Consider the following 22,506-nt stretch of genomic DNA (forward strand, 5'->3'; position numbering starts at 1 on the left):
AGAAAGCCCACATCGCTTTAAGTTAAAATCCCATCAATGCTGCATGGAAAAGCCACTAACCAGGGCTCCCCCAGGTAGTTGGCAGTTGTTTGCTCCCAGGGCTTTTCAGAAAAAAGGACTGACGTAGGAGATTTGGGGGATTAGAACCAACAATGGCTACAGTTTGTATAAAGCATGTACAAGGAAGCCATTGATTGCTTTCCAAGTGCTGGAAATATGTGTTAAGTTACAGAGAACCGATTTTGGTTGGGTTCTAATTCATTTCTATTGCTTGTTTTTGTTGTTTCGGTATTGGGCTATGCTTTAGAAACATGGCAGTTCTCAGTGAGCGTCTGATGTTTTGAATAAAATCAGACTTGGGTGTGGAGTGGATACAAAAAAGCTACTCCAGAACTGGAAGCCACACCCCTAGGCATGCTGCAGAAACTAGGTCAGAAAACAGTCGCAGATTTACCTGGATCCTTCCAAGAAGCTGCTTTCCTCACAACCCGCATCTTTGGACTGAAGTCTGAAGCTGGTCAACAATTAGTCATCACCATGGCCGAGGAGCAGTTGACCACACATCTCACCTAAGCTTGTCTGTTAGAAGCCTCGTCAGCAATTTATTTTGTGGTCAACAATCAACAACAGTCTAAGAAACTGAATGACCTGTTTAAAATCAAAGAAGGAAATGGCCAATTCTGACATAAGTACTTTGTTCAGCTTCAGTTCTCTTTGAACTTTTACGTGACTTGTTTTTTGAGTAGCCCTCATGATACAGGTGTACACCCAAGCCCGGCCCATTGGTACTAGGCTAATGGTGTTTTCTGAATTGCAAAAACTGTATACGAAAGTGGCTATGCACAATGAATATAAGCATGGGTAGATGGGCAGTCATATTGAACCTTTTCACTTTCAACAATTATACTTCTAATTTTTTGACCACCCTAAAGATGTGTTAATGAATAGATCTACTGAATCTTTAACTAAAAAGATATTGATTAATTGAAGGTAAGAGTTTCAGAGTCCAGATAGCACATTTTAACTGTTTGAATTTCAGGCATGTGGTGGTAAGCTTTCCCAGTGGAGTAATAGCAAAACAAAGTGACAATTATGTGATTAGCAAAGACATAAAAGATGTCAGTGATGACAAATGATTTTCTCCTTGAATTGCTCCTGGGACCACCTGAGGGTAAATTCACCTGTAATTAAGCACAGCGCACATGTTCTTCCATGTGCTTGCATGCTGGAACGGACTGGACCATTGCGTGGGGTAAATAAGCCAAAATTTGTTTTGAAATTGTCCAATTAGGTGAAATGCATAATCCAATTGTGATGGTACCAGGTTTTTCAATGAATATTGAGTACTTTGGAATGAGATACAAAGTTTTTATTTTATGTTTTTTCCAACTGCCATCTTTCTTCAATTGCATTCAATCACTTTGTTATTGATTTTAATGGGTTTATGCTTAAATCTGATTTTGCTTTGTTTTGCAATGAACTACAATTCAGCTGTTTGCCAATTTGAGGGTTACAAGAACTGTCTTTAAGCCCACCATGTAAGTATCACTAAAAATGGCCCAAACAGATGATACAAGTTTTCCCAATTACAGTCATTATACAAACGGGTTGTAACAACTAACATGCATGGCAAATTGCCTGAGCCGACATGTAATTTCTTACCAATAAACGGTGCATTTAGCTATAGAGTAAGGTGTATTTATTCACTGTGAGTGGCCCTCAACCTATATTGGCCCCCTCGTCAGATAAGAGAAAATGACAAAGTAAGTTTGCTTAAAACAGAAAAGAGACCTTAATGGGGTAGGAAGATTGTACCTATGATATAGACATACAAAGTATCTTTTGGAGTGTACAAAATGTTTTGAGCTCTGTGGATACAAACTGCCCTGCATGCATTAGACTTCCATGCAATCTTATGATTTGTAGTTTCTGAAGACTGACTGATTATAGTACTGTAAATGCAGAAATGTTTGCAGGGATTTAATTTTGTGTTAGGGAGAAAATTGAGTGTTCATGGTGGTTTTGAGTTCGCTTTTTAAACATTAGTAGTGCTACAGTCACTCAATGAAACGGCTTTTCACAGTGGTTTTAAATTCGAGGTTTAAGAGTTCACCGCAAAAACCTCAAACATTTCTGCATTTACAGTAATACTAAAATAGTATATTTAAAAGCTATGATTGTAATTTGTATAACATGACTGAGTTCTATATTTAGATTAAGGCTTATTGAGAATCTGTGCACACCTTGCCTGAGGCAGAAAGCACCTGTTGAGTAGTTTCACCTGAGTGCACTATCCCCCAGGTAGGTTAGGTGTCACTGCAAATAAACAACACAGTTTATACCTACAGATACTGACCACAGATAGATAAGCCTCAACAACACATACTGTCTAAAGACAAGCACTGTTAGTGTTAGCCTCCACCAGGCCCTGCAGATGGCTGGGAAAATAGTAGAAATTGATCAAATAGAGTGAATAGTATGCTAAGGGAGTCGGCTACGGAGAGAGGGTTCAGTACGCCATCACCGTAACTGTGCCTGTGAATGAAACCCTCCGATGACCAAACTCCCCTGGCAAATATTCTCCCTTTTGCTAGCGTGGTTAGTCTGGTAGAGACTATGTTAGTGTTAGCACAGCATATATGGAGAGACTTGTATCCTAGGTATAATTATCTGTGTCAGATAACAGTGCCAGGTAATGAAATCTCAGTGTAAACAGAAAATGTAGATGTTTACATCAACATGGCTAATTGCTTCTAAAGCAGGACAGGGGGTCTTACCTGTTGCCCAGGTGATCAAAGACCCAGGAACATCCTTAGACGGTTGCTTGTTTGACTTGCATGGTGATCTAAGTGCTAAAACACAACTCTCAGGCCTTGAAGAGACCACACTTTGTATGCGCATGTATAAGGCCAAACTTACAGTTACAGAGTCAAGTAGCTATAGGGCAACGCTATTGGGTATCTATTCAGAAAGAAAAAATTTTTAGTTGGAGTTGAACTTTCCATCTGAGTTTCGGATTGACGTTTGTATCAGCAAAAGAAAAGTGTTAAAAGTGTCGTTTTTTGACAATAAAAATTCTGACTCACGCTTGCACAGGTGTAAGTGCATTATGACCTTTCTATCGCTAAATTCAATTTGACCACTGAGTAGTTCAAAACACTTACATCTCAAGTACCAGTAACTGACATGACCTTTTGTTTCAAGAGGTTTTATTGCCGACACCTTGGCTCTTACCTTATTTACGAACACACAACCATCCCTCCATGAATATATACTTTTATACCCAAAAAGGCTCAGAGCGATTTTTAAGTGTCTCATTTTGATTGGAAGTAGTTTTGTCGTCTAGGAGATGGCATAACATTGTACCTAACGTTATTGACACATGAGTCTTGAGTTGGTAAAGCCAACAGGGTGTAAGCCAATTTGTCAGTTATAGCTTCAACAATATCAAATCCGGGCTTAAGAAGGCTAAAGGTTGATTATGGCTGCAAAAATGACTGACATGTATTGTTGTTGCCAAGTAAAATTGGGTGTAACATTTACACTAACCCCATATACATGTACATGTAGTCGTCCATACACTACAAACTTAAGTTTAATCCCATGCATATTACGTTCACAGAACAGATTGAAGCACTATTGTCCGTTGCCAAGTAGGTTTGGAAGCTAACATTTATACTTCATATAAATCTGTTTTATTATGACACTAAAATGGGGCAATAATTTACGTTCACAAAGAAGCAGTCATAAAGATATCACTTTCAAATATATGTGACCAAATATATTTAAGGGAGATTTAGCACTTGTTCAGACTGTTTCAAACAAGGTGTTCTTTGTGTAATGTTCTGTTTGAACTTAGTGTTCTGTTTGAGACTTAGGCAAGTTAGATTTAAGATTTATTTGCATGTCAACAAAGAAGATTGACATCGTAGACTAATATTAGTGTTACTTACACGTCAAATGAAACACACAGAAGCCATACCGAGCTTTTCATGCGTTGTTTACCTTTGTAAAATGCATGGTTCATTATGAAGATTCTTTTGTGCAAGTCTTTCTTACAACCTTGTTTATCTTAAGGTTCGTATTTCGTTCTGTTTGCGTCACGGCGAGTAACAAACCCTATACAGATCATGGCCTGGTTACATGGTTCAGGTACAAGACAAAATTGAGTTTCTTAGCCATGGCCAGGTGATTGGTAAGACACCTGGTTGTATTTACAGGTGTGGGGTTTTTGGATGAAGGAGCGCAGGTGTGAATACATGCTGATGACCTTCATCAATTATTAAGCGTCCCATATTGAAAGCATATTAAACCATTTATAATCCACTGTGTAATGTATATTGATAAACACAACTTGTAGATGCCCGGGTCTTTTGTTTGATGTCTGAATCACTAGTTCTAAAATTAAAGGACGCTACTTTAAATTCACAACTGGTGCCCTTTGTAACTGAGGGAAACCAAACAAATCCCATGAACGCTGACATAGAATCGTAAAGTAAACAAAAAACAAAATGCACGTTCTTCTAAATACATGTCAGGGTAGAGATTTCAATCTGGTAGAATCCCAGATTCTACTGGTTAAGAGATCCTGATCGGGGGCTGTAAAACAGACAGTCAAAACTTCCATTCATGACACTTCAGATCAATGGATTGACTTGAAACTTAGGATTTATAAATCAGGGAGACCACCCTAACTAACATGTCCCTACTAGGAGTCCTAGCATTCTGATTGGAGTCTGGATCCTGACAGATGCAATCTCTACCCAAACATACTTGTATGCACAGTCAAAATCTTCAGACAGGTTAATTGTCTACTAATTTGTTCTTTTGACCTGCATGTGGTTCAACCTCAGTTCACAGGTGGTTTTCTCTAAAGTCTCTTGTATGAAAGAAATTCAGCCTTGCCCATCCACACCACAGTTTGTTGCAACATCAGAGTTATAACAGTAACAAGTGTTTTACTATTCATATATGTAGTAACTTAAGTTTTGCTACTCTTGTTGGTATGCTTTTTTTGTCCGAGGACGAAAAACTTCTGATGCATTTTGCATTGAAATGTGTGGTTTTTTTCGGGTGGGTATGACATAGATAAAACACAACACGGTGTATTCCGCATCACCCTCAGTCCCGGAACCCATGTATTCTACTATACATGTATTGGAGGTCTTGCTAAATAAAAAGTTTTGCTACACTTTTGTTATCAAGCTTCAAACACAGCTTAGTCTTGATTTTCACCATGTGAGAATTTAGGCGCCACAAACATAAAATTAACTGAATTTACGCCATACACTTGTGAGAAAAATGGCTTGTTTGTGCCTGTTCTTTGGGCTTCAATCAGTGGCCTTGCAGGAGACCGTCTTTAGACTGTCATTACCCAGGGGGTCTGTCTGAATACCAGAAGTCTGTCCCCATGACAATGGCTTGTGCATGAGAACATGCTCCTCAAAGGGATCCTACACCCAACAGCATACGCTCAGCAGCCTACAGAGGCCTTGGTTTTGGTTCCCTTCCTCCCAGAGCATGTTTTTCCCAAACTTGTTGGTCTTAGCCCTCATTGTTGTGACTGAGTGTTTTTACACGAAAAGTCGCTGTACAAATACAGGCAACTCCTGTCACGCCGGTCGTGACACTTTGTAGAAACAGGAGCATTTCCGCTGTTTTTTAAACCGATGTAGAAGGCTGAGTTCAAAGTCAACACCGCATGGTGTAAGATTACACTGTGGTGTGATTGTTCTCAGGTCAGCGACCTAACCCACTGCTATATATACACCTTTGATGATTGTCTTGCAATGATGGCCGGGACATCTTGGCAGATCTGAAGACCCCCTGGCAAGGAATTAAGTATTTCTTAAGGCTGGAGATCCAATTGTAAGGAATTGCAACTTTTTCTGAAATCCAGGCTGGAACAAAATGTTGTTATCAACACTGCAATCTCACTCAATAAGGATAGAAGGAAGAAACAAATATTGAAGGTTTTACATCCACTAACGTTTAGCAAAACAGATCGATGCAGACCTATTACTGTATTAGAAAAGTGTGTATTTTTCATTAGCTAGGCAGCCTAAGGCTGCAATACAATGAAGCCAATTGTGGAATGGGGACTGCCTGGCACAGGGGAAAGCGTTTTATGTGTAACGAGTTGGAAGAAGAAGTAATTGTGATGCTGTGTTGTATATGTGGTCACCAAGGAACAGCGCTAGGGATAAGCAATCAGGCATGAATAGACATTCCAATCTTGTCAGACTCAAACCACCGTTTCGTCACTGGTCCTTCGTAATGAACATTTTCGTACACTCAAACCTTCACACATTTTAGCATTGTTGAAGTACCTCAGTCAGGACATTACATGTACATCAAAGACAAATTCTAGATCTGACTTCCTTACAGCATGCACCTATACTTTGCCATTGTTGACTTTTTTCACAGACAAAGATAAAGTTATGTAGAATAAAGGTCCAAGATTACAGTCAATTTAATTTACATTCTGTGTCTATTTTAGGAACGGATTGGAGATCTCTAAACAACAGACCAAAAGTATTCTCATTACCATACCTCTATCACCTTTTCCACAGCAAATCCTTCATGATTACTTTTCTTTTATTCTTTAATTACAACACATAATTGTAACGTTAAATAGGGTGGGGTAGGTGTTCTGGGGATATTGTTATTTTGTTCAGAGATAAGGACTGGTTGAGAAAGAAAATTATCATGAAAGAATTAAACTTTTCCTATTGAAAGAGTGTATCAAAAGGCCTAAAAATTTCAAATTAACAAATGAAATAAATCACATTTTAAACCAGTTGCACTACAAGATACTACATGTATACAGATTTGTAATTTTTGTCTGCATGAAATTATTGATAAGTACTGGAATTTGTATTGACAGTTGGCATAGTTTTATACATGCACTGTCCCAGCATACACACATTTATACATTACAGCAAACAAATGTTAACACATCGTAACTTGTAGTGATCTTTTGGAAATGTTGTTACAGAGTTGGAGGGAATGCAGCGTACATCCTGGGTACCATAGCGGAGAACGAGCTTGGCGCTGCACGGGTTCTCAGCCTGACCAATGGGAAGTCAGGAGAACAGATCCTGGACGACCTGACCAACATGCTGACACTGGCCGATGCAGAGTCGGTCATGAACGCTGCAGGGACCATCGGGACACTGGTGAGACCTAGCATCATTACAAAAGTGGTGTATAATGCTGGGTTGGTGCTGCATTGATGCTGGGTTGGTGCTGCATTGATGCTGGATTGGTGCTGCAATAATACTGGACTGGTGTGGCATTTTTTGCGTAGTTATGCCACCTCAGTCTAAATCCCTTGGCAATTTTGTATGCCTAAATGCATTTACCATACCGTATCATTAAATTACCATTCATTCTCTTTAGACTATAGCAAAATATGATCTCTGAAATTACTGTTAAATTACCATGGCAGTCGGCACTAATGCCAGACTACAGCATCATCAAAACTTTGAGCATAAGGGCTACAATACACACCACGCTTTTGCGTCATTGTCAAGCGTTTGATGCCCTGTAGGTACAGGATTTAGGAATAGGATTGATTTCTATCTGTATAGTTGAAAGGCATTTTAGCAGTGTTTTGTTTCTTGCCACCTCTTTTTAATACCACTGTGACTCTCTGTGACACTTAACATATTCTGTTGATGCTGATACACAATGTTTGTATCTACCCAGGCTGAGAGTTCAGAAGGGAGAGACTGGATGCTTGGAGAGCCCCACCTTGACAACACTGTCAGTAACGTTACCAACCTTCTCACATCAAACAACCAGTGGATAGCCAGTAATGCTGCATTAGTACTGGCAAGGTTTGTAAACTCCTATCTTATAAGTTATATGAAAATCCAGTATTAGTTGTCAGAAATAAAGGTGATATTCAAGATCCATAACTGACAATCGTATATTTTACCATGTACATGTAGTACAATTGAAATCATGGTATTTTTAAAGGAGCATCTATAGAATTATCACATTTATGTACAACAAACGAATGATTGAAACTTTATTACACCTGTATGATTGATACAAAGTGTCAGGCTTCCTAACTTTTTGTATTCCTTTTAATCTTTACTGTGTAGATTGACGATATCAGAAGTCGGCTGTAACCGAATCCTGGACCACGAGAGCTCCCAGCTGGTCCTAACCAAACTGGTGCTGTCTCTGGGGGTGGACAAGGCTGGTACGTCTTTTTTTCATGTGATTATTAGGCAATCTAATGTGATTATTAGGCAATAATTTAATTTCTTGGTTAACAGATTTTTATTTTCCAAACAAAAAGATTTTAGCCTTCTGTTTTCATGATTTTTTTTTTCTAACATTTTTTTTTTTTTTGGAAAATAAAAATCTGTTAACCAAGAAATTAAATTGGTGTTGCCTTAGGGATATAAAAGACAGTACAAAGTTGCGACTATCCTCATTGTGATAATAATAACAAATCTAGTAGAATACATTTGAAATTCTTGATGGAGACCCAAAGTTTAGCAATTCAGGCACAGAACAATGTATTGCTTCTCAACTTTGTAGGATGATGTACATTGTAAGTGAAAATGTTGTTTCCCCTTAGGTCTGGGGATGAATTCTGCCTTTGCGGTGGGCCGTCTGTGTGACATGGAGCCGGGGAGATCTCGCCTGCTCAGCTTGCCTGACTCTGAGAAAATGGTAACAACATCCTATATATGCAGGCAGAAGATTTTACCTTTCTCAACATTAAATTTTATGCAAATTATATAATGAATAATAAGTAAAGTAGCTCTGGAATTGGCCTCAGGGAACTTATCTTGAAAAAATGAAAAACTTCACTGACGTCAAAGAACCTGGTGAATTTTCCAAGCGTTGACGTTCTCAGTCTATCCATTTATTTGTATACCTTATACACTGTCTTGTACACATACAATCACATGTATATTGCATGTTTGTAATATCTGAACTTTTGCCTCCCTAGTTCACCTCCCTTGGGAAGATGCTGTGCCATGGAGACACCGGATCCAGCAAAAATGCCTGCTTTGCCATTAGTTGCCTAGCAACCAGCCCCGAGGGCCACGCCCGGTTGCTAGGCAGTAGAAGTTGCAATGAGCTGCTAACGGCACTAGGTCGTCTTCTGAAGGCTGAGGATGGGGAGACAGGGTGGTTTGCTGCCATGTGAGTTTGCTGATTTTTCCATCGTTTTCAACAACAGAATTCAATATTTATAAAAGAAATCCTGTTGCTGTACACCCAAATGTCAAAATATTATATCTGTGGTTATGTAAACATATTTGGAATTTTGATGTTGTACTCACATCTTGTAATTAGCAACACAACAGTTACTTTGATTTTCAAGACAACCATGTTTTGTCTACCTGCGCTTATGTACCCTTTTACTAGAGGGAGCTGCTGCACTGCACATTGCTGAATGGCACATTTCTTTCCTCCAGGACACTGAGGACGCTTGCCAGTGTAGGGAAGGGCGTAGTTAGACTGAGGGACCATGCAGAGGTGGTTCGTTCTCTTAAGGTGAGGCTTGACACAAACTTGTTACAGATTTATAAGCACTATTATTAAGAAAAATTTGAGCAACCATGCAATTCTTTTTCCATGTAGAACGGGACTGCTTTTGTTGCATTTTGAAAGTAAGAAGCTTAATGTTATTTCAAGCTATGTAACAAAAGGATTCTAACCTGGCAGTAAAGTGCACCAACAAATAGCGGCAAACTATGAAACCGTTATTTACTGCACGTATCTGTCTCTTCTTACATGCATGTACAATGCTTTTAACTTGAAGGCATTTCCTTTTGAATTTTGTACTTTTAAAAGGTAGAAAATCCTGTCTGATCCGTATGTGCTGTATTGATGTTTGTAGGACATGGAGTCCAGAGATGATGTCAGTCCAGACCTGCGAGATGAAGTCATCACAACCTTAGAAATCCTCAAGAAGTTGGAAAGACCTAATGCACCCAGAATAGAAGGCAGGACAGAGTTTGCTATAATTCCTGGTTTTTTTTAGAACTGTCAAGTTGTTTATTGAAATTTTGGTTATACAGGAGGAATAAGTCTACTGCCCAAAGTATTGGCTGTGTTGTTGTGATAATAATTTTGTTGAGTTAATCATCATATTTGTCGCTACATGTGTGCTGTTATAAAAATGAATTGATACCAGGGTAAAATTTCCTTATTGTCTTCTAACATTTTATGTCTGTTCTACAGTGAGAGGGTCCCACTCCTGTGAAGCTGCATGGGATGCCAGCACTACCAAGAGTGGTCTTCCAATCACATACAGACTGTATGAAGGTATGTTATTGTAATTACACTTTTCGTCTTCTCCAAATTAAAAAGTAACAACATACGAAGCTTTGAAAAGTTGGATTGCAAGAGCTAGAGAAAATTATATTTATCTAATAACACACCGATTTGTTTTTGTACTTGTTGTACTTGTTTGTTACAGGAAAGTAAATAGAATTTTTCCTACTCTCCAAGCAGAGGAGTGGGTCCGGCAGGTTTTTGGCGTGTTTTTAGGCGTTTTTGTCGGGCTTTCTACTTTGTCATGGTATCTTTCTATCTTTAACCCACACCTCTGCCGGCAGACGGAAGCTTCAATGCCTAATAAACCTAATCACTTCAACACATTACAAGCGTTTCACAAGTAAGTGCGAAGCGTGCCCGACCAGGCACGGGATTCACTCCCCACGCGCCTCAGAACTTCCGGCCCAGTCTAACCAAGGACATAATCCTCGGTCTATCGGTCGTGGCATTAATTTTCATGTCATGTTCTTACGCTTCCCCTACCCTTTTGCTAACTGCAATTACTTTTCGTATAAAAATAACAGTTCAACGTGCAGCCAAAGACATCTGGGGTTTACAAAGTCTCCGCGATACTCAACTACGATCCAGACCATTTGGGCCGTCGTACCAGAAGACAAAGTACAGCCCGAAATAGCCATAGATTCTCTCATTTTTACTCCCCACTGCGGAAATGCAATGCTGTAGTGTGAAGATATCGTATAATCTCAAAAAGTATCTAAACCACAAATACATACAAAACAATCAGGACGCCATGTTGGAAAGTCGCTGCGATGTCCGTCAGGCAAATGACTTGCCTATCGTGACCGCACTTCATTTACACCATCCAAAAAACAACAAAGAACGAATCACACAAAAATTTGTACAATCCTCTGGTGTCATTTGGGAATTTTGAAGTCTCTGTTGGTAGAACTCCATCGTCAATTTCGCTGTCACTGTTGTTGAAAAGTTCCCGTCTAAATATGAACACAGCGAGCGGCGGCATCGGTAACCGCATGTAACGTAAACAAGGTACGTGTTCCCGTTCGTAATCCATTTAACGATGCCTGAGATAATGATAATAATAATTACTAGTAATGCAGTTCAATTTGATACGTAATACACATTTATTTCATATGTCTTGTTCATGCATCATCATATTTTTCTTGTGAGGTATCCAATGGAAATTTACGTTATGATGCTATCAATGATCATACCGGCGTGGGATCGTGGACACCAGCCTGTCGCATGAATAGGGTAGTCAGCGGGGGACCAGCGCGCGTGGCGCGGCCCGGTGAATGCCACTCTACACTTGCCGGATGTGTGATAATCCGGCGCAGTAAAATTGTTACCACTAATGATAATCTAATGGTTCTCGGGGAGGAGTTACTGCCACCTTTTTTCAATGGAAGTAAATAGGTTTGCCCCGCCCCGAGGTCAGTGCCGGCAGAGGTGTGGGTTAAAGATAGAAAGATACCATGACAAAGTAGAAAGCCCGACAAAAACGCCTAAAAACACGCCAAAAACCTGCCGGACCCACTCCTCTGCTTGGAGAGTAAATTTTTCCCTCATTTCTTTCCCTCCATAGGAAACAGAATAGCGTACAGAGGAGCTGATCTGCACTGTGTGGTGGATGGTTTACAGCCGTACACTCAGTACACCTTCAGACTACAGGCCGCAACAGAGGGGGACGGGAGTCCTCAGAGCGATCCTGTCATCGTCAGAACCGAGGAATCAAGTAAGGCAACTTTTCATTGATTTATATTAAGTCAAACCTTCTCCCCTCTGAGATTGCCTGTTGGTACCAAAGTTGTATTGTTATAGAGCCAGGCAGTTGGGGGAAGGTTAAGATACATGCGTATTACTTAAACTGGAAATGTTAATAATGCTATTGTTTTTTTAAGTACACAATAAGAAAATAGGGACTTTGCAGAGTACAGTATGTAGATACTTTTTTTTTTATTCCCTGGCAAAATCTGAGACAAAGACAAAGTTTATCATAATTTTTGCAGCAAAAAAGTTAGATTTTAGCAGTTGGACATATCAGTGAACCCTGCTGTACCCCCTTTCCCCACAGTACCAGGGGAGCCCACAGGGTTACGTGTGATCAATGCCACCACGACCCAACTCAAGGTGTGCTGGTCTCAACCCCTCAGGCCCAATGGAGTTATCAAGGGATATGCAGTATACCAAGGTGTGTATGTATGCTAGAAGAAGATTTACTTTACAATTTGTGCTTGTTCTATAAAGCTTACTTGCAGTGAGTATCATCATTTATAGTGTCTTCAAACCTGCTAGTTTTATGAAAAAGCAAAGAAAGATTGAGAAATTTTAAAGCAAATGTGATTATAGTTTTTCAATGGTATGTGAGTCCTTTAAATGCTTTGTTTTGTATTGTTTAAACTTGCAGGTAAAACCCAGGCAGAGTCAACACAGGAACTTAGCAGCATTATTTCAGGCCTGCAGCCACAGACAACCTATGATATACATGTATGTCACATTCACTATTCTTCTCAAATTTAGAGATAAAAGTTCATACATGGTCAGTCCTGTGAAAATAGCATTCTTACATTGATTACAGTAATCTTCAATCTACATTTTGTCAGATTTTGCATGTAGCGAAAATTACGAGATTTAGATAAATCTGTGTTTTTCTCTTTATTGAGCCATCTTAAGCCTAAGGTATCTTTTTGTAACGATGTTCTCTTTTCCATCTCTACTTGACAGGTATGTGCAATAACAAACAAAGGGAAAGGTCCTCGAGCAAGTGTCAAGGGGAGAACAGAAGACCTCGGTAAGAACATAATGTTATAATGACATATCTTCATAATTACCAAATCCTTTTTTGTCATTGTTCTAGACTGAAAATTAGGTCTTGAAGGCAATACTGCATCCTGTACATTCACCTTCATTTCTAAAAAATTACAGTCAATTAGACTTTGTCACAGTACAGTAAAATAACATAATGATGTCTTCTCCAGGCGCACATGCTCCCGAGAAACCTTCACTGACAGTTCAGGGTCGTCATGAGGTGTTCGCCACCTGGGACCTGCCGGAGGTGCTGCTGGGTCGTCTGTCCAAGTTCGAGCTCCACGTGAACGGGAAGATCGTGTACTCGGGCACCGACAGGTCGTTCAAGGTCACCAGGCTCAAACCCGACACTGACTACTCTGTGACTGTGAGTAATGACATATACTGTAATTCTTGATTTGTTAACAGTAACTTAATTTTAGCTACTTTACGGTCACTAGTCAACTGCTAGAATTCAATCATGGCAAATGTTTGATCACTAACATTTGGGACAGTGATGTTTTTTCCAGCGTTGAAATTAAATGCAGTGAACTACATTAAATTACTACTCTCTTTTACCGAAACCGCTAAAATTACCAATCGCAATATCTAATGGATTTACCGTATTCTCACCAGAAAGTGTTTTTTTTTTTTCAATTGACTGGGATTGACCTTTTGTTAGATTTAGGAAACTGATTTGTTCCAATTTTGAAGTGTGAAGTTAGCCTGTCTTTTAAGTCATGTAATGTTGAAGTTTAGACCTCGTTGGTTATGATGTTTTTCTGAAGAGATTATCATGATGTTTTTCTTTATAATGATAGGTTGTTGCAGTGACCAATCAAGGGAAGTGTGAGAGTGAAGCATCCAAAGTACGGACTGCCAAGGATGAATGTACGTCACTACTGTTTTGTTGAACTTGTCCCTCCGTTACTTATAGATATGCCAATTCACTTGATTTATTACAATTTACAGTAATAACTGTAATGATGTAATGTCTATGCAACTTCGTACCAGAAAGGTGTTTTACTGCATTTGTCAGTTAGTTTGACAAGTTAACTCCTATTAAGCTGTCCATGGATGTAATTTGTTTTATTTTGTTATGCCATTGCTAAAGGAATATTGAAAGTTTTGGGAAATTTACCATCTGGACTCGCCCACCATATTGAAGTGCCCCCTAGCAGATTGGTGTAGAACAACAGGCCAACAGTATTCTTGGGTTCTGACTAGAGTTTTTCATATTTGCTGAAATTCTGCAGACTCCTCGGCATCAGGAGGACCCCTACATGTTCCCAAGCAGCTTCCTGCGGAGACAAAAGACTCTGATCAAGTCAGTGTTGGAGGTAAGAACTTCAAAGACTTTTTCTCTCTGTACGTTTACCATTATGGTAGCTTGGCTTACTACTCACAGTATTTAACAAAACTGAAGTTTGCAAATGATGTATCAAGACTTTGTACAACCCCAGCCTGCTCCCTTTGAAAAATACTTACCTGCATTCTTTCCTTTTTCTCAGGAGGTTCCAAAAAGAAGATGAGCCACACCTGGGAAGGCCCCAAGACAAACCGAGTCAGCACGCCAACCCGTGCACACAGGGTAGGTCTGGGAATGGAGGGTTCCTAACTGACCATCTTCTAGTGACCTGTGGCCTGCTGTTGTTGACATTAGGCCACCTAAAGTCCAGTCAGAATTATGAAAAATACACATTTTATAAAGCTTTCTGATACATAAAAATGAAATCTACAATTAATATCTATAGGTTGGTCTGACTTTGATACACATGACTATCTCTGTGGTTCATATTATTTACTACATGGTGCTGTGGGTATTCCATAACACTAACATACACTGTTGTGTCAGTTACACATACTGTCATTAAACAATTCTTAACAGTAAAAAAAATAGTCTTCATGTTTTTCCACTAACTGCATGCCATTTTGCATGTTTACTGTAATATGAGGTACCATTGCTATGTGATTGACCACTGGTTACCACTGACTGTCACCCTTGCCCTGGTGTGTTTTTTACAGGAACGCAGGATGCACGCTCTGTACCTCGCACTGTCTGAATCTAACAGTAAAGTTAGTCCCTGTCCTAACTCCCATTCACATGCATGGATCTCATATATCACACATTCTACATAATCATGTCTGAGATATAGCTTTAAAAACTTATAATTGCATGCAATTGTTACCAATTGGTAACAAACATTACAAACAATTAATGGTCTGATAAGTTTGAAATTCCTAACCTGGACATTTACCTATACCTTGTTAATGCATGACTGAACTCTTTTTCAGATTCAATTTGATTAACACATTAACCTCTCTAACATTCAAAACTGCTGATTATACTAACCATGTACATGTCCAATATGATATAGTCTGGATAATTCCTGTGATGAATGAAGCATAGTAGGACATTAGTCTTGATGTCGAATTAACTTGTCTGGAACAACAACTAGAATACTAACCTCAATCTTTACTCAGATTGTCAAATCTACAAAATATATAAAAATTGGTGTGATGACCACATAATCTTTCAGACATCACTCATTTTCTGTATAGATGCTGATCATTATTTGAAGCATAGCATGGCCTCGTATGACAGTGCTTTAACTGATACATACATACATGTACATGTATATGTGTAGACAAAACTGAGTCAAGTAACTTGAATCTGTATCTGTGTGGCTTGTATAACCGCAGCTTGAATACGCTCATTAAATTCAAGAATTAGTGCATAACAGTGCATGTGCATAAACAAGAAAACGACACACACGACACTTTTGAAAGCCAGTTAGGTCTTATGCAACATTCCCAAGTGTCACACACTTCATCCTTACCTGATGCCTCATTAAAACTATCACATGTATGCATGAACAAACACTAACAAACAATAGAACAAACAAAAAAGTTGCTTCTACACCCACACACAAACTCAAAAAGAAGAAAAAAGTAGAAAAGGTTAAGGCCTCATCTGGGCTGGCAGTTGGCAAACAAAACAAAACTAATTGCCACTCTGACATACAACAAGCAGCTAGGTGGTGAAGTGTTATACAGGAGAGAAGTTTAAGGCCTCACCTGGCCTGGTTAAGTGGTTGAGTCAACATTTCTTTCAATGGACACCAAACTGACCAAAGACGCTACCTTCAAAACACTCAAACCCTTTCAGTACACACCGAATTGTAACGCACAGCAACATTTTGTGCTGAGTTGAACACAGTCTTCATCTTACTAGTTTTTTTATCGTATTATTCTGCGTAGGACCGCGGGAAAACGATGAGCGCCAGCAGCAGTGGTAGCGGAGACAGTAGGAACCCAGAGAGGGTGACCAGGTCGAAGTCTTATGACTCCGGCTTCTCAGACTATAACTTCAAGGTAAGATTGGGTTGACTTGGGAGACACATGGTGGACATTCTGTTAGGCTGTTAGGCTCTGTTAGGCTAGGCTTGTAAAATCTCTGCAAAGGAATTGCGTAGTTTAAAACAACAATCAAATGGAACTACATGTAAGTTCGACAAACTTTGGATTTGTACATTCATTTGTAGTATTAAGTAAAATTATTTTTTGATATCATTTGACTCTTTTGCTTTACTCATAACTTGTCTGTCACAAAAGACATTGAATATCCTTCAATGTCTTTTGTCCATGGTTTTTTTGGAAAATAAGTACACAGTCATGAACAAACCTACATTTTGGTGTATTGAATTTGCTTAAGGTTGTCTGAAGTAAAAGTATCTCGATGATGGTATCCTGTCCTCAGCTGATGTAAACTTACAGTATTTGTCTGTTTCTTGCAGGATAAACCAGTGAAAGTCAAGTACACCACAAAACCAACCCCAGTACTCCAGCCTCTCCCCATGGCCCAGGCCTCCTCCACAGACCTGGCTGAAGACCTCACATCTGTTCAGTCATCGCACATTGAAGCTGTCAATCAGAAAGCTTATGAAGCCTTTGCCAGGCAAAACCGACCCGAAACCCCCAAGGGGGCGGGACCCAAGACTAAGGTACGGTCTTACTGGAAGGAACCAGTGAAGAACTCAGAAATGTACAAGCCGAACGTGAAACTAGAGAAACTGAGGCCATGGCCACCTGAACTTGGTAATGGCAAGAGGGTGGTCTCACCACCAAGTAGGAAAGACTCTTCATCTCCAAAACAAGAGCAGGGTAAAGATCAGTCTCCTAAGTATGCTTCTCCAGCCAGAGTACAGTTCATTGACAACAAGAAGGGACATGAATGCAAAATGGCGGAAGATGATACAAAAAGGCAAACAAGAACTCGTGAAAGACCAAATGGCAGTCGGCGCCCTAGTAGCCAGGATTCCATGGAATCAAATGGAGGTCAGCGGACTCCAACGTCACCTAAAGTAACGACCTTCTCACCCGATATCCCGCAACATAGAAAAAGATCAGGGAGCCACAGACATGTAGCAGCTAATTCAGAAACTGGAGATTCACATTCACAAAGGCATCACCGCGAGCATCCTTCATCAGGACATCAGAATCACTCGGACAGAAAACGGTCGCCCACTTCTGGACGTGGTTCCAGTGGTTCGTTGACCTATGTCACCATGGACACTTTGTCATCATTTCCAGACAATAGTGGGACTGAACAAGAAACCGTCGATGGCTTTCCACCAGAAATGGGAGAGTTACAGGAGGCATTCAGTGATGGAAGGACTTTTGAACCTGGTGGTGATTTTCGGAAGGGAAGTTGGGATTATGGAAGATCTTCTACTGAAGACGTTAGATCTGGGACCTCTTGCATTGACAGTAATAACGGAAGACTGTTCAACAGGTATTTCAATCTTTCGTTATGGCTGGCTTTACATTACAGAAATTCTAATAAAAGGATTCATTTGCGTCATGTTTCAGCAAAAATTTCAAATAAAATGTAAAATGCTTAATACATCATCATTTCAATTATTTGATGTTTGTTCTTATGGCTAACTTTACCTACTTTAATCAACCTGTATCTTGTATGTCTGTTTTGTCTATGTCTGTTACAATAATTTCTGTGAGGACACCTGTAATGTTTGTCTTTCTTTCACAGTTTGTGTTGCATGTTTAACTGTCATCTAACAATATGTCATACATTGTATTTCCTACCGGCTCAGTCTGTCTGAAACAGAGAAAGCAAAGGGTGTGAAGAAGTTTCGTGAGATGAGACTACCTCAACCTAATCCTATAACCAGGTAGACCAAGCACTGGAATGATCGGATGTGTTTTTTGTTTTGTTTCATTTCATTTATATCATTCTTTTCACGCATAACATTTCAGGACATGCTCAAATTGCGGTGGATTTCTTTTTATTTCTTTTATTTGTTTTTTCATGCATAACATTCCAGGACATGCTCAAGCTGCGGTGGATTTCTTTTTATTTCTTTTATTTGTTTTTTCATGCTTAACATTTCAGGACATGCTCAAGCTGCGGTGTATTTCTTTTTATTTTATTTTTTTTCATGCGTAACCTTTCAGGACATGCTTATGTTGCTATAATGGTGTTTCATGCAGTGTGCAAAGCAGTCTTCAAACTAACCTTTAACTTTTCAACTTTCCTTGATTTCATTCTGTCAAACAAGTCCCTTTCTATGTCTGAACATCGGAGGGCTGTATTTCAAATGGACATTTTTGCTTTTGTGGTTTTATTTACAGATTCATTGGGTTATATTATGTACCTGCTATTTGTGTGGCAGCATCCAATCACAAAGTTAACCCATATCTTCTTTTCCCTGTTTTTGTTCTCAACTCTAACATCATACTTTTCCCATCACCCGCTTTTCATAAGAAGCATTATAATTGTTTTGCTTAGTGTGTAACTGCTAACTGTGGTGGCTTATAATTCATTATTTGCATACTGGTCAGGGTTATTCCATTTCTAATGTTAGGGGCATTGTGGTAGATCAAGGTGAATTTGAATAGTGTCTGCAAACAATCTTAACAAAATTAGGTAGTGAACAGTAAAATGAGAGGATTTGTGTGTAAAGCCTCCAGCCTCTAACATGAATGGAATAACCCTTAAGCCATTGGTGGTGTTAAAAGACTTACTTAAAGCAATATGTATTCTATTTACTACTCATTGTGACATTTTCAAACCATAAGTTAACTCTTCTAAATGTTGAGCTCACTACTTGCTCATTGCCTGGTTTATTGTCCATTCTCCCCACATTGTGAGGGTTTGTTTAATGCCACACTGTGACTGTTTTACAGAAGAACACAGGACCCTACAGTAGAGATTTCAGTTGGGAAAGGGTTTTCAGCAGTGCCCAGTAGTTATGTACAGAGAACAGAGGCTTTCATCAAAACACACAGGTAGGGTTTATTATGGCTATCACTTACATAATTAGCAGTCACTCTTTTTATATGCTCACAAGTTGATAATTTTACCTAGGTCAAACTGCCTATGTCTTCTATGTAGATGGCATTTTTGTTCTGTAATAATTTGACACTGATGCAAATATTATACTTCATGTATAGTTATCTTCACTGTTGTTTTCATTCAAAATATGTCCAATTTAAAAATAATGCTGTAAAGGTTTTTTCTTTCATCTAAAATTACTAGTTCTACATGTATATGAGTCAGATACAGCCTTTTCTTTGAATGTGACTCATGACCAGTTGTTTGTCCTTACAGACCGGCAGTTAGAAAGTCCCTCATCTCCCACTTCCCCCCAACGCGGATGGTTCCTCCCCACAGCCTGGGGGTGGGGGGGAACAAGAGCATGTGGCAGCCGGAGTTCCCCTCCCGACCCCTGGAGAAGAGCAACTCCAACAAGTTTGTCCCCATGCAGTACAGAACCCAGCCCCTCAACATGCCCACACCAGGGCTGCACAGGGAGGGCACCATCCCAAACCTCTTCAGCAAGAGTAAGTTCCCTATTTTAATTACTACTTGTCAGATAGAGATTTGTTTTGCATGCCTTCTTCAGATTTATAATGAAATGTTGAATAAAAGATAACAATTTGCTTTACATACTGGAAATGCATTTAGGTTCGCAGTGGTTTGATGTTCGCTGTTTTCGCAGTAGTAACCTCATCACCGAACTTAAAACCAAATGAATGTGAAAATGCTTGTTCTGTCTTCTGCCCACCTACAACCTTGTTTCAATTGTGAACTAAAAACCACCAAGAACAGTCTCTATTTTCTCTCAACCTCAAATCAAATCACCATTAATAAGTAAATGTAGATGATATGCCTGAGAATGTTAAATGATCCCAAGGAAAAATGTTTCAGTAACTTTTACTGTGTATGTAATACTAACATACGATTACCCCTCTGTAAGACTTGTGTCTTATTTCTGCCATTAGGTGCATTCCTACAGAAGTTAGAGGCCCTGGGGTACACTGGGTCCAAAGCTAACCTCAGACCCATGTTTGACAACACCCCAGAAAAGAAACCTGGTGCGAAGGCAGCTGCAACCGACAAAGATAGGTGAGAAGTTACCAAGATATACAGTCAACCTGTCTATAGTGGTCACTCAAGGGACTGAGCCAATTTGGCCACTATGGCCAGGTGACCACTATATAAAGTGACAGTCAAGACATAAGTTTATACTGAGATACAGAGTACAGGTGACTGCTATGTCCAGGTGACCGCTAACACAGGTTTGACTGTACCTCCTTTAGCCTTCATTTTTATGCAGTATAAAAAAAGATGTAATCTTCAGTTTGGAATTAAATATTTTCATTACTTGTACACAGTGCATCGTTAAATAAGGTTATAAAACTTTTCATTTATTTGATAACATTTAGTTCAAAGCTGATTTTCTGGATCAAAGCTTACCTTTAATGTTTTGTCCTCAGGTCACCTCCAGCCAACCTGAAGCCCGGCAAAGACCCGCACCTGCACGCCTCCTGTCAGTATTCCCCAGCACTGCAGCACAGCCTGACGGCCCACCACAACAGACATGCCGTGCCTGTGGTCACCGAGTCCGTCTGTGTCCCCACTACCTCCCCCTCCCCGGACCATGTGCTACAGAGCCCCAGTTGACAATGAGTCGTACACTTGCCTTGGAATCCCTTGCACAACATGAATACTGTAATTCTTGTTTCTTTTACTGTAACTTTATGTTCACTGTATTCGCTGTCACCTCTGTACCGTGAACTTATCATCACCGTGAAAAAACTGTGTTGTTATCATTTATGATTCCTTCACACATCCGGTCTGTAAATCACTTGCCGCCACCGTGAAGTTAAAGTTCAGTGAAAATGTCCAATTTCCTTACACTGAAATTTTGCTACCGTGAAGATAAAGTGAATTACTGACAGTACTATGAAAGTAAAACAGTGTGGTTGAAGCACCTCTTACTGAACAGTCTAATTGGTTTGGACCATTAGTGGTAAGTGTGTTAGGTTTGTGTGCTGGCGGCCTGGGTTTGATTCCTGGGAGCCAGGAGACTGTACTACTTTCCCTGTGTGTTTCAAAAGCCACAGAATGTAGTCTCTTCAGCGTAGCTTACTTTCTATACTCTATATGTACCCGCCAGGCAGCTAAAAATATTTCCTACTTTTATCTCTGTGATATCTACATAGAGGCTATTAATATTTATAATCCGCTCACTCCATCTTAGTTTGTAACTAAACTCTCAAACATATCAAGTGAAGGGTATTGAGAGAAGAAGTAGATCAGTAACCTATTTACTGCTTGTAAACATTCCATGTCAACATTTGTACATTAAACAATAGAATAACTGTGTGGTCATGGAAAAGAGGGGTACATTGTACATGTAATTTGGATATGTTTCGATGAAAATATTAATCTAAAACAATTTTATAATTATTTTTACACACCACTACTCCCTTCTCCTTGGCCTGCCCTCAGGCTGTATCTTTTGTAAATATTGAGAAAGTTGTATATATCCTGTATACCACAGTTAAAATTGATATAAAACTTTTAAGTTTTTTCTAACTTAAGGTTATTGTAGCTAAAAATGCTTCTTTAGACAAAGTTTTGCACAATTTTTTTTTTATCTCCATACACCTGTTACAATCTTATGCATGTTAAGGTAGTGAGATAATGTTCCAGTTATGTAAGCGCATTTAACATCATACTTCTCATATCTCAGTTTAAGACTTAACGTTAGCACTAAGGTGCATCGACAGGAAAAATGTATGGTAATCATGATTAATATTCTGCATTGTGGAAGACAAACATCATGACGTGACCTTTTGTTGCATATGACATAGAATTACATGACTCTGACATGTAAATGACAAACATGCAACTTTGGGGTACGATTCTAATAATTTTTTTAAGGATATGCAAATCAGTGTTCAATGTATATTTAGTATGGTTAACTGATACTGTATATTCTGTATGTAAATACATGACTGTGTAAAGTAAAAGTATATCTTAAAATGGACTGTAACAGCTACAGTAATAAACAGTTCCAATGTCCAATCTTAGTGAGTGTTTTTTGAGTAAATATTTGC

General features: G+C 39.3%; 1 protein-coding gene across 3 annotated transcripts in view; it reads left to right on the forward strand.

The window, feature by feature from the left end:
* Positions 1–21,879, forward strand: part of LOC136441316 (uncharacterized) — a 28,373-nt gene extending 6,494 nt beyond the window's left edge. Inside the window, exons 2-25 of one of the 3 annotated variants that reach the window (XM_066437541.1) lie at positions 6,998–7,178; positions 7,711–7,841; positions 8,112–8,212; positions 8,597–8,691; positions 8,975–9,171; positions 9,447–9,525; positions 9,872–9,977; positions 10,216–10,299; positions 11,876–12,025; positions 12,365–12,481; positions 12,698–12,777; positions 13,015–13,081; positions 13,269–13,465; positions 13,899–13,968; positions 14,334–14,417; positions 14,589–14,668; positions 15,103–15,153; positions 16,339–16,452; positions 16,875–17,872; positions 18,192–18,269; positions 19,285–19,386; positions 19,709–19,941; positions 20,383–20,506; positions 20,878–21,879. In XM_066437541.1, coding sequence (XP_066293638.1) covers positions 6,998–7,178; positions 7,711–7,841; positions 8,112–8,212; positions 8,597–8,691; positions 8,975–9,171; positions 9,447–9,525; positions 9,872–9,977; positions 10,216–10,299; positions 11,876–12,025; positions 12,365–12,481; positions 12,698–12,777; positions 13,015–13,081; positions 13,269–13,465; positions 13,899–13,968; positions 14,334–14,417; positions 14,589–14,668; positions 15,103–15,153; positions 16,339–16,452; positions 16,875–17,872; positions 18,192–18,269; positions 19,285–19,386; positions 19,709–19,941; positions 20,383–20,506; positions 20,878–21,064 — 3,706 coding nt within the window. In that variant the 3' untranslated portion in view covers positions 21,065–21,879. The remainder of the gene's footprint in view (positions 1–6,997; positions 7,179–7,710; positions 7,842–8,111; positions 8,213–8,596; positions 8,692–8,974; positions 9,172–9,446; positions 9,526–9,871; positions 9,978–10,215; positions 10,300–11,875; positions 12,026–12,364; positions 12,482–12,697; positions 12,778–13,014; positions 13,082–13,268; positions 13,466–13,898; positions 13,969–14,333; positions 14,418–14,588; positions 14,669–15,102; positions 15,154–16,338; positions 16,453–16,874; positions 17,873–18,191; positions 18,270–19,284; positions 19,387–19,708; positions 19,942–20,382; positions 20,507–20,877) is intronic. The other 2 variants (XM_066437543.1, XM_066437542.1) reach the window with 2 other exon arrangements.
* Positions 21,880–22,506: the final 627 nt, after the last annotated feature.

Source organism: Branchiostoma lanceolatum, chromosome 9, assembly GCF_035083965.1.
Source record: "Branchiostoma lanceolatum isolate klBraLanc5 chromosome 9, klBraLanc5.hap2, whole genome shotgun sequence".
NCBI classification, from domain to species: Eukaryota; Metazoa; Chordata; class Leptocardii; order Amphioxiformes; family Branchiostomatidae; genus Branchiostoma; species Branchiostoma lanceolatum.